General features: G+C 28.0%; 1 protein-coding gene across 1 annotated transcript; it reads left to right on the top strand.

Moving 5' to 3' along the window:
* Positions 1–4,116, top strand: LOC101506275 (uncharacterized). The gene is made up of 2 exons (XM_004492865.4): positions 1–3,098; positions 3,612–4,116. The coding sequence occupies exons 1-2, from the start codon at positions 179–181 to the stop codon at positions 3,971–3,973; spliced, it is 3,282 nt and encodes a 1,093-aa protein (XP_004492922.1). The 5' UTR covers positions 1–178; the 3' UTR covers positions 3,974–4,116.
* Positions 4,117–11,838: the final 7,722 nt, after the last annotated feature.

Here is an 11,838-nt window from a genome sequence, read left to right as displayed (position 1 = left end):
CCTTTGTGCAATACTTTCAAAAGTATACTTGTGTTAATAATCACATTGCTTGCTAATTTTCTCTTATAAGTACTCCAACATCAATCATCACGACATAATATAACATCTACTCAATAAAAAAAATTTGCAACCTTAGACTTTAATCTTAATTCAAAAATCATTCTGTACTTGAAAAACCATGGTGGAAAATCAAAATTTCATCAAGCATTACTTCATAATCCTTTGTGTCCTCTTATCAGCCTTTTTTCCTCCACAAGTTGTTGCTTTTTCCAAAATCACTTCTTTCACCTCTACTAATAATGTTCATGTTCAAACTTCTCTTGAAGAAAGTGAAGCAAATGCTTTGTTAAAGTGGAAACTAAGCTTTGATAATGAAAGCCAAGCTCTTTTGTCAACTTGGAAAAGAACTACTAGCCCATGCACATGGGAAGGAATTAAATGTGACAAACCCAACTCCATCTCTAGCATAAATCTTGCAAATTATGGAATAAAAGGTAAACTCCAATCTCTTACCTTCTCTTCATTCCCCAACCTTATTACCATAAACATCTACCAAAACCACTTTTATGGAACCATTCCACCACAAATTGGTAACTTGTCCAAAATAAATGTTTTGAACTTTTCTATAAACCCACTTGAAGGTTCCATCCCTAAAGAAATGTGGACATTAAAGACTTTAAAAGGCCTTGATCTTTCTGTTTGTCAATTAAGTGGTGAAATTTCTAATTCCATAGCAAACTTGTCCAATTTATCATATCTAGATTTCAGTGACAACAACAAATTTTCTAGTGGCTATATTCCTCATGAGATTGGAAAATTGGACAAATTAGAGTATCTATCTTTAGCAGGTTGTAATCTTATTGGTTCCATTCCACAAGAAATTGGAATGTTGACAAACCTTGGTTTTATTGATTTGTCAAGGAACATTCTTTCTGGTACCATACCAAAAACAATTGGTAACATGAGTAACTTAAATAAACTTTACCTTGCTAATAACACCAAGTTGTGTGGAGAAATTCCACACACCTTGTGGAACATGTCTAAGTTGACCATGCTTTACCTTGATAACAATAATTTTTCTGGATCAATTCCTGATTCTGTCCAAAACTTGGTCAATTTGAATCACCTTATGATTTATTCCAACAACCTTCTTGGATCTATTCCTTACACCATAGGAAACTTGACTAAGTTAAGACAACTGAGAATGTTCTCTAATCATTTGTCTGGATCAGTCCCTGCTTCTATTGGACAATTAATCAATTTGGAAGTCATAAGTTTCCAAGAAAACAATCTTTCAGGGCCTATTCTTGACATAATTGGAAATTTGACAAAGTTAATCATTTTGGAATTATCCATCAATAAATTTAATGGTAGCATTCCACAAAGGTTATTTAATAACTTTACCAAATGGGATACCTTTTCATTAGACAATAATGATTTCACTGGCCATTTGCCACCTCAAATATGTTCTGGTGGATCTCTAACAGATTTCCATGCTTTTCAAAACCATTTCACTGGTCCAATACCAACAAGCTTGAAAAACTGCTCTACTATTGAAAGACTTAGGCTTGAGGGTAATCAAATTGAAGGAGATATATCACAAGATTTCGGCGTGTATCCGAAATTGACATACATTGATCTAAGTGACAATAAGTTTCATGGTCACATTTCATCAAACTGGGGGAAGTGTCCTAGTCTTATTACCTTGATGATATCCAACAATAATATCTCTGGTGGCATACCATCAACACTTTTGGAGGCAAACATGCTAGGCAAACTTCACCTTTCTTCCAACCAATTAACAGGAAAGCTTCCAAAGGAACTTGGATACATGAAATCATTACTTGAAGTTAAGATTAGCAACAATCATCTCTCAGGAAATATTCCAAGTGAAATTGGGTTGTTACAAAATCTCATAGTTTTTGATGTTGGAGGAAACATGTTGAGTGGCACAATTCCAAAGGAAGTTGTGAAGTTACCCTTGTTAATGAACTTGAATTTGAGCAAAAACAATTTTGAAGGGAGAATTCCCTCAGAGTTTAAACTCTCACAGCCTCTTGAATCTCTTGATCTTAGTTGGAATTTGTTGAGTGGAACCATACCAACAGTTCTAGGAGAGTTGGATCATTTACAAAATCTGAATTTGTCATGCAATAATCTTTCTGGCACCATTCCATCAAGTTTTGAGGATCCAATGTCAAGCTTGACTTATGTCAACATATCAAACAATCAGTTAGAAGGTAGAATACCAAATAATCAAGCTTTTCTCCATGCCTCAATTGAATCATTACAAAATAACAAAGGCTTGTGTGGTAATCACACTGGCTTAGTTTCTTGCCCAACAAGCCACAGTCAAAAGAGCCACAAGATTTTTCTACTTGTATTGTTTGTTATCTTAGGTTTTCTAGTAATAGTATTTTGTGTAGTTGGAATTTCAATGTATATTCTTTATAGAAGAGCAAGAAAGACAAAAACCAAGGATGGAAATTCTAATGAAGCAAAATGTGAAGACGTGTTTTCCATATGGAGTCATGATGGGAAACTGTTGTTTGAACATATCATTGAAGCTACTGAGAATTTTGATGACAAATATCTCATTGGAATTGGAGGGGAAGGATCTGTTTACAAGGCTAAGGTGAGTTCAGATATGATTGTTGCTGTGAAGAAACTTCATTTGGGAACAGATGGAGAGAGGCCAAATTTGAAGTCCTTTGAGAATGAAATTCAAGCTTTGACAGAAATTCGACATCGTAACATCATAAAATTCTATGGATATTGCCAACATTCAAGGTTCTCATTTTTGGTTTATAGGTTCATGGAAGGTGGAAATTTGTCTCAAATGCTAATCAATGACACACAAGCCAATGCATTTGATTGGGAAAAGAGGGTGAATGTTGTTAAAGGTGTGGCTAATGCATTGTCTTATATGCATCATGATTGCACGCCTCCGATAGTTCATCGCGATATATCGAGCAAGAATGTTCTTTTGGATATATCATATGAAGCTCAACTTTCTGATTTTGGAACAGCTAAGTTTCTGAAGGCTGATGCAAGCAGTTGGACCACATTTGCAGGCACATATGGATATGCAGCTCCAGGTTAGTCTCATTTTTCTCTGTATATAGTGTTGGTATCTTGATAGAAGCCATAAAAGAGCTAAGTTTTTTACATATACTAGGTCATAAGCCTCTATCGAGTCAAATTTATTCCCACCCCTTGTCGCAAGGACATTTAATGACTTCAAAATAATAATAAAGTGTCAAATCCATTTTGAAATGGAAGCTACTAAACTTATACTCCCTCCGTCTCTAAATATAAAAGTCTCTTGATAATTTTCCTTGTTCTTCTTTATAAAACTCTCTTTGAATTTTCAACTGCATTAGTTATTTTTATATCCCTAATTAATTTGCATTTTTTTTTTCGCAATCAATAATAAATACTATATCAGTAACATTAACTTTTTTTCACTTATCAAAGGTAAACTTGGAAAAACAATATCAATTCTTAACAAATTTAATACTATGACTTACTTTCTTAATTCCTGTGAGACCATAAAAAAGCCTATTAATTGATTTATGAATGTTAACTTTAAAATTTTAATTTGATTGTAGAGTTTTCTGAGACCATGGAAGTCACAGAAAAATGTGATGTTTACAGCTTTGGAGTTCTTTGTTTTGAAATCCTTATTGGAAAGCATCCAGCAGATTTCATTTCTACATTGTTCTCACCATCTACAGCCATAATTACTTATAATTTGTTGTTGATTGATGTTTTAGACCAACGCCTTCCTCAACCTACCAATTCAATTGTTGGTGATATCATCTTGATTACTAAGTTAGCATTTTCTTGCTTGACTAAAATTCCATCTTCTCGCCCCACTACGGAATATGTTTCAAAAGAAATATTGATGAGAAAATCACAATCACATTTAGTGGATCAGTTCCCCCTAATAAGACTTGGACAACTCCTCTAAAATCATCAACAACTTGTTGTGTAATTTTTCTTGAGATTAAGAATAATACAGTGTCACTTTAAAATTATTTTATATTGACGATCAATTATAAGATGTCAATTCATAAAATATATATGTGTAACTTTAAAGTTACTTTCTCTTTATGCTTTTATTTTTTGTTGAATACTTTTATTTTGGGTGAATTAAATTGTCTTTATCTTATCCCGTAAAGCTTTCCTAGTCATGTGTACCGGTTTACTTTTGCGGTGCTTAGTTATGTTGTTGGTTTCATTTCAATAAAGTAAAGCACTATCAATGTGGGTAAACTTTCATTTATTTCCAAAAAGGAATAATGAATTATTTATGACTGAAATAAAATAAAATAAAACTAGTCAACTGATAGGCATGTGCGGTTTGTGGTTTTTTATTTTGATTTTAAAAATTAAATTTTGAAAGTAAAAACCTATTCTCATAAATGAAGATTTAATTTGAATTTAACTCAGAACAATTTTCACTAAATTTTAAAATTATATAAATATTTTAAGGTTAAATAAATTTTTAGTTCTTTAAAAATTTCAAAATTTTATTTTTAATCTCTATAAAAAAATTATCAACATTTTAGTCTTTAAACAAATTCTTTTATTCACTTTTAATCTTTATTTTAAAATTTTTTTATAAAAAATTGTTACTTTTAATTTCTATAAAAAAATTCATATAAAATCAAAATTAAAACTAAAAATAGATGAATTTTTTAAGAGACTAAACATGAAAATTCATAAGTCTATAGAGATTAAAGATATAATTAATCTTATATTTTATAAAAAAAATTATTTTTCTTTGAATGTTAATACTTACAGCTAGTGGCTATATCCACTACTACTCAACCAGTCAATCTCTCAAACTATCACTACTAACACTATTGATCACCATTAGGATAACCACTTACTTTCATTGTCACCACCTATTGTCGACCTACGTACCGTCACTTTTGATAAACATTTTTAACTACAATTATTAAAAGTATTACTAAATAAATAAATTATTACTATCATTTTAAATTTAAAATACACTTTTCTTAAACTAGTAAAATAACATCACCTATTATACATTTCAAATCATGCTATCGGTTCTTCATTTCTTATGAAGTTTTTTTATTTTAAAAATGGTAGTAATTAAATCAGTTGTTAAGTTGATTGTTTGGATTTAAACATGAGAACTCTTACTTATAAGACCTTCGACGTTTGTTAACACGTTTCTTAACTCAACAAATGAACTAATTAAGCGATACTCATTTCTTATATCTACTTCATATATTTTTATTGTAATTATATTATGAGTTACTTTATTACAAAAGATATACAATTTAATCCACTTAATCTATTAAACCATGACTTTTATGAAGAATCTACTTCATATATTTTTATTGTAATTATATTATGAATTACTTTATTATAAAAAATATACAATTTAATCCACTAAATCTATTAAACCATGACTTTTATGTCTCCGTTGGTTTGATATAATTCGGTCTAGTTTTCGAAACATCTATTTATAGAGTAATATTATAATAATATTTTTTATAAATAAATTTATATAATATATTGTTTATTTATTACGTACCTACCATGCACATACTTTGAGTACAGTAAAAGAGAGCAACTTTTGTTTATTTAAACTATTATATAAAAGTTAAAACATTTAAAATCTTAAAGAAGTATAATTAGGCTTGACTAAAAAATAAAGAAGGAAAAGCTAACTCTTTTTTTTTTATTTATTAATAATCTATCTTCATATTTTTGCTTTTACGAATATATCTGAGAGCTCATCATAAGAAAATGCGAAAAATTGCAAAGTGAGAGAGGAAGTTTTTACATGGCTTTGAAGGTTTGAGAGAAGGTTTCATTAATAGCGCTTCCAACTAACATGGCTACTAAAATGATTGATTTATGTCTTTTCTTGCATTGTTATTCATAAGCTAAAAAACATCTATCAATTTCAACACCAGGTTTAGTAGATTTTTTTAAATCTAACAATTATTTTTTACTGTTATTGGACCAAAGAAAAATTGTTGGCACCACCTAAACTTCTACAGCACAATGGTTTAAGAATTTTTTCGTTTAAGTTTCTCTATTAAGGTAGTTATATTTGAAGTGTCTTATATACTAAATGAGAATATTTTTTTATAGATATTTAAACTCAAATTTAATATATTATAAAAGTCAGGTTTGTTCTCATATATCAACTCTGATTGTATTAGATACAAAATTATATGTTTAAATATTGAATGTTGAGTATAGAATGCTTACAAATTAAAAGGTTGTCTTGGTTGTGCACTGACAATAGGATTTTAAGTTGAATAAAATAGAGTTGGTGCTCTTCCTCTTTCAGTCAGTTTGTGACGAAATATCTCCTAATTAATATCAATTAACATTTAAAAAATTTACTACGTGGCAAAATTAAATTATATGAGAAATTTAATCATATTCATCTCTCTTTTTAAATATGTAGAATCCTATCAAGGGATGAATGATTGTGATTTAGGTATGAATAATTGTGCAAAGAAAATATATTTTTCTCCTTCTATTCTCTTTAGATTAACAAATCAAGATACGAATCTTAATACTATCTTTGGTATTAATTATTTGAAAAAATTAAGCGATTTTTTTAATTTTATTTATAAGAAAAAAATGTGATTTTTAAGATGTATTTATGGTTTAAATAATTTTTTTTATTTAATGTTTTTTTTAAATATTTGTGAATGTATATAAAGTCTTACACTTTTTACTACGTGACAAAATTAAATTATATGAGAAATTTAATCATATTCATCTCCTTTTTTAAATATGTAGAATTCTATCAAGGTATGAATGATTGTGATTTAGGTATGAATAATTGTGCAAAGAAAATATATTTTTTCTCTTTCTATTCTCTTTGGATTAATAAATCAACATACGAATCTTAATACTATCTTTTGTATTAATTATTTGAAAAAATTTAGCGATTTTTTTAATTTTATTTATAAGAAAAATTGTGATTTTTAAGATGTATTTATCATTTAAATAATTTTTTATTTTTATTTAATATTTTTTTAAAATATTAGTGAATGTATATAATGTCTTACACGTTTTTATGAAGAGATTATTTATAAAAATATTCAAAAAAATAAAAAATAATAATTAATTCATTGGTATTGATGTTTATTTATTTTTCTTCTTATAATTGAAATCGGAGAAAATAAACAACTATGTTTAAATTAATCCATCTAAACAATATTTGGACCTTTTGAGAAAATAGTATCAAATAAAATGGTAACTAACATAGTGTCCATCCTTGTGGTTATTGTCTATTGGTTCATCCACCATGTTTTTATTATATAACAATATCAAGAAGAGTTGTTATTTTAATACAAAAATTGACAATAAAAAAATGGTTGATGCAATTTTCTTTATGATTAATAGATATGACAAGTGTTGAAATTCATTAGTTATTAATTAAACGTAATTAATTATAAAATTAAATATAAGTATTTATAATTTTTAAATATTCAATATATATATGTCTTCCTAGAGAGTTTTCTCTACTAAGTTTTTAATTAGTTTTTTCATAAATTCTATACATCATCAACTATCTTATACTATATCTCCTATTTAAATGTCTATTCAAAATTTTCTAAATTAATTTCACATTATTATTTCATAACGTCACATTATTATTTCATAATGTTTGCCCAATATTTTTCATATTAATTTCACATTACCACTCAATACGTTTTTTGTATGCATTAATAAACTTCACATTTTCGTGCCATCTACTTAATCAACTTCACATTTTCATGTCATCTACTTATTTGCTAACAATTGTATATAATGTTGAACTTATGGATTGAAAGTACATATAAAATTTCTTAACTTCTTCTGAATTAAAAGTACATATGTCTCTTTTAGTTATCCTAAAATATATTTCGACTATTTATACGTGCATCTTATTGTTGGGTACTTCTCTTCTGTAAATTGCATTAATAAAATTGAATATATATTATTGATATAACTATTTTATAAATGATCATTTAATAATTAAGACATAAATTTCATATTAATTTATAAAAAAATTATTTAAATTAAATAAATTAAGATATATCCGTAAAATGTGCAGGTTAACGTCTAATAATGATTATATCATAAGACAGGTTGATTTAATTTTAGGAGTGATAACATTGTTATACTTCAAAATTACCATTTCACCGTCATTATTTCATAAATTAATTTGCAAATCCGCATTCAAATATTGATTACTGGTGGATAAAACCATATATTTCTTTGATTTAGATTGAAAGTTACTAATTTTGAAAGGGAAATTCCATTGCTATAGTCACTCACTTTTCTAAGAGCACAATGGCGTCATTATTTGGGATGGTAATTAATAGAGGAAGGACCCGTTCTGGACGCACTAATTCAATCTCTACCAAATTTTTGTGCTCTCTTTTTTTTCTTCTTTTTATTACTAAAAATGATATGCATTAATTCAAAGAAGAGCACTAGAAACAGACATTTCAATACATTTTTTAATTGAAATTCACATGAATTTTAATAAATTATGTGGGTTCTATTAAAAATTGTTTAGAACCATATGAATTTTAACAAATAAAATAGAATGTGTTAAAAAAAGTGTGTTAAAGAATGTCTTGCTAGCATTATTCTTCATTTTAATTCATATAAATTATATGAATCATCGATTAAAAACAATACAATTTAGAGTAGTTAAAACTGAAAAAGACAAATCTACAAACAAACTCACAGCATTTAGATTAATAGTATTAAACGAAAAAAATATTTACAAATATGATAAAACTTAAAAATATGATAAAAAATTTAAGTGTCTAAAATAATTCATATCTTTGAAGTTGTAACATAGAAGAGACTAAAGTTATTGACTGAATCTGTACTTGACCAAAACTAATCTGAACCAAACAAATGCCCCAAACAAGACAAAAAATCAAAACACTACACCAATATGTGAAATAAAAAAAAAAAAGCGCTAATATGACAAAATAAAATAAAAACTAAATATATATAAAATAATTTATTTAGATAATAGAGAATAAAAAAACAATTTAGAGAGATGATCTTAGATAAAAATAAATAAAATTTGATCTTAATTACCTCCTCTTAAATGAAGAAAAGAAAAAAACAAAAATAACAAAAACGAAGTCTAAAGAGACACACTAGGTTTTACTCTTCATAAATGTAAAATGTGATGAATCTTCTCCCTCCCTAATTTTAAGTCTTTTTAATTATTTTATTTTTTCTCATAACTTAATTTTTAAAAAAAATACAATTAATAATGTAAAATACATGTTTTTGATAAAGAAAAAGACTTAGGAATGTGTTCAACGATACAAAGATTAAAAATAAGTCAAATAATCAAAGTCAACCATGTTCACACAAATTAGAAGATATATAATGTAAAGGTACATGATACAATCTAGGCTAAATTACATTCGTGGTGTCTTAACTTAATTTCAGGTAACATTTTAGTCTCTTATCTTTCTTTTTTTCCCGATTTAGTCCTTTATTCATAATAATATCAAATAAAGTATGAAAATATGAGTTTATTTGAAGATTTGCATTACGGATTTGATGAAATTTGTATTATATTGAAGAATATAATTAATTTTATGAGTTTTGATTGAATTTTTTTTGAATTTTTGTTTAAAAAAGGATAACGTTGTTGAAATTTTAAAACATAAAATATCAAATTGTCATTTAAAATTAAAATAAAGGACTAAGTCGGGAAAAAAAAAGATAAAGGATTAAAACGTTACCTGAAATTAAGTTAAGGGACCACAAATGTAATTTAGCCTACAATCTAATATGCTTATATTTTAAATACACATGAGAGTCTTTCATTTTAGCATATGCATCAAAAGGATTTTTAAAGTGTCAAAATATACAAATAATGTTTGAAAATAATATTTTTAGCAAAATACAATGTTGTATTCGAATACAACACGTTGTAGCCGAATACAAACAAGTTAGTAGCTAAAACTAAACATCTGTATTCGACTACGAGATGGTGTAATCGTATGCGAGTGTTAAGTCATAGCTAAAACTGAACATATGTATTCGAATACGAGTGTTAAGTCAGTAGCTAAAACTGCACATTTGTATTTGACTACAACCTAGTGTAGCCGAATACAAAACCAAGTCAGTGACCAAATTCAAACATCTGTATTCAAATACAAGAATATGTATTCGAATACAAGCTTCAAAATTCAAATAAAATTGAACATTAAAAGGATGTTTATTCGACTACACACAAGCTGTAGTCGAATACAACTATAAACAATGCAAATTTTCAATTCTGAAATAGTTCCGGATCATTGCATTTCTTCATCAAACCTCTAGGAACGACGACCACTAATCTAAAGTGATGTCTATGGAGTATAAATACCCCATAACATCAGTTTAATCAAGATCTATCATACTATGAAACCTTGAACAATTTTGAACAATTTTCTGAAATATTCTCAAAGTTATTTTTCATATTTCATATTTCAAGTACTTGCATTACATTTTCACATCATTGAGAAAGGTTCTCTAGTACACTTGAAATATTATTGGATTGATATCATTGTACAACCTTTATACTCAGTTTCTTAGTCAAGAACATTTGTTAAAAAAATCATTAAAATTATTTAAAGTAGTATACTTTCTTTAAGTATTGTAATCTAAAATAGTGGTGTGTTATCTTAAGAAGTGTGTTAGAAGTTTGTAGCAGAGATCCTATGGTGGAATTTGTACATATTCTAACATTAGTGGACAAATTTCTTGTGGTGTGCAAGAGGACTGGATGTACCATTAGTCATAAGGGGAACCATGATAATATCGTCATGTTCATTATTTTTTTGTCATTTATCTTTTTCATACATTATCGTAAATCAGAAAAATCGATCACTAATGTTGGACTTTAGTCCTCTTAATCCTAGTTTTGACATAATTAGCAAACATACAATGTTCATACATCATATGATAAATCTAACATTTCAATTGAGCAAGATTTCAGGAACAACAACTCAACCCTACACACTTGAGACAAATTGCTTGGAACTCAAGAAATCCACAAAAGTTGAATATTCACTGAGTAAATCGATTAGGAAATCGATTTCACAAAAAGGGTTGTAAGGAATCTAACTGTTTGTGGTTGTATAATCGATTAGGCAATCGACTGGCACAATTAGAAATTAAAATTGCACAAGTCAATGGCAACCTGTTTTCAGGCTAATCGATTGGCAAATCGATTGTACACATCACAAAGTAAAACTGATTGAAACACATCGATTGGGAAATCGATTGGGCAAGTCACAGTGACAATCCATTTTCTAGGGTAATCGATTGGCAAATCGATTGTACACATCACAAAGTAAAACTGATTGAAACACATCGATTGGGAAATCGATTGGGCAAGTCACAGTGACAATCCATTTTCTAGGGTAATCGATTGGCAAATCGATTGTACACATCACAAAGTAAAACTGATTGAAACACATCGATTGGGAAATCGATTGGGCAAGTCACAGTGACAATCCATTTTCTAGGGTAATCGATTGGCAAATCGATTGAACTAAACATCTGGTAAGAACTTTTCAGGCAAATACTACCAAATCGATTGACACTTCGATTAACATGAAAATAGCTAAGTCACTGTTTTAAACACAGTCGATTGGCAAATCGATTGCAAGAAATATTTTGAAAACACAGTGAACTCAGTTTGTGGCCACATCGATTATGTATATTTGTAAATCGATTATGAGACTTAGTAAATCGATTAAGTAATCGATTGGTGTGATTTTTATTGGAACAAAACACCTGACATCAATTATGCAATCG

The sequence above is a fragment of the Cicer arietinum genome, chromosome 3 (assembly GCF_000331145.2).
Source record: "Cicer arietinum cultivar CDC Frontier isolate Library 1 chromosome 3, Cicar.CDCFrontier_v2.0, whole genome shotgun sequence".
Taxonomy (NCBI): Eukaryota; Viridiplantae; Streptophyta; class Magnoliopsida; order Fabales; family Fabaceae; genus Cicer; species Cicer arietinum.
This window is presented reverse-complemented; position numbering and strand designations above follow the sequence as displayed.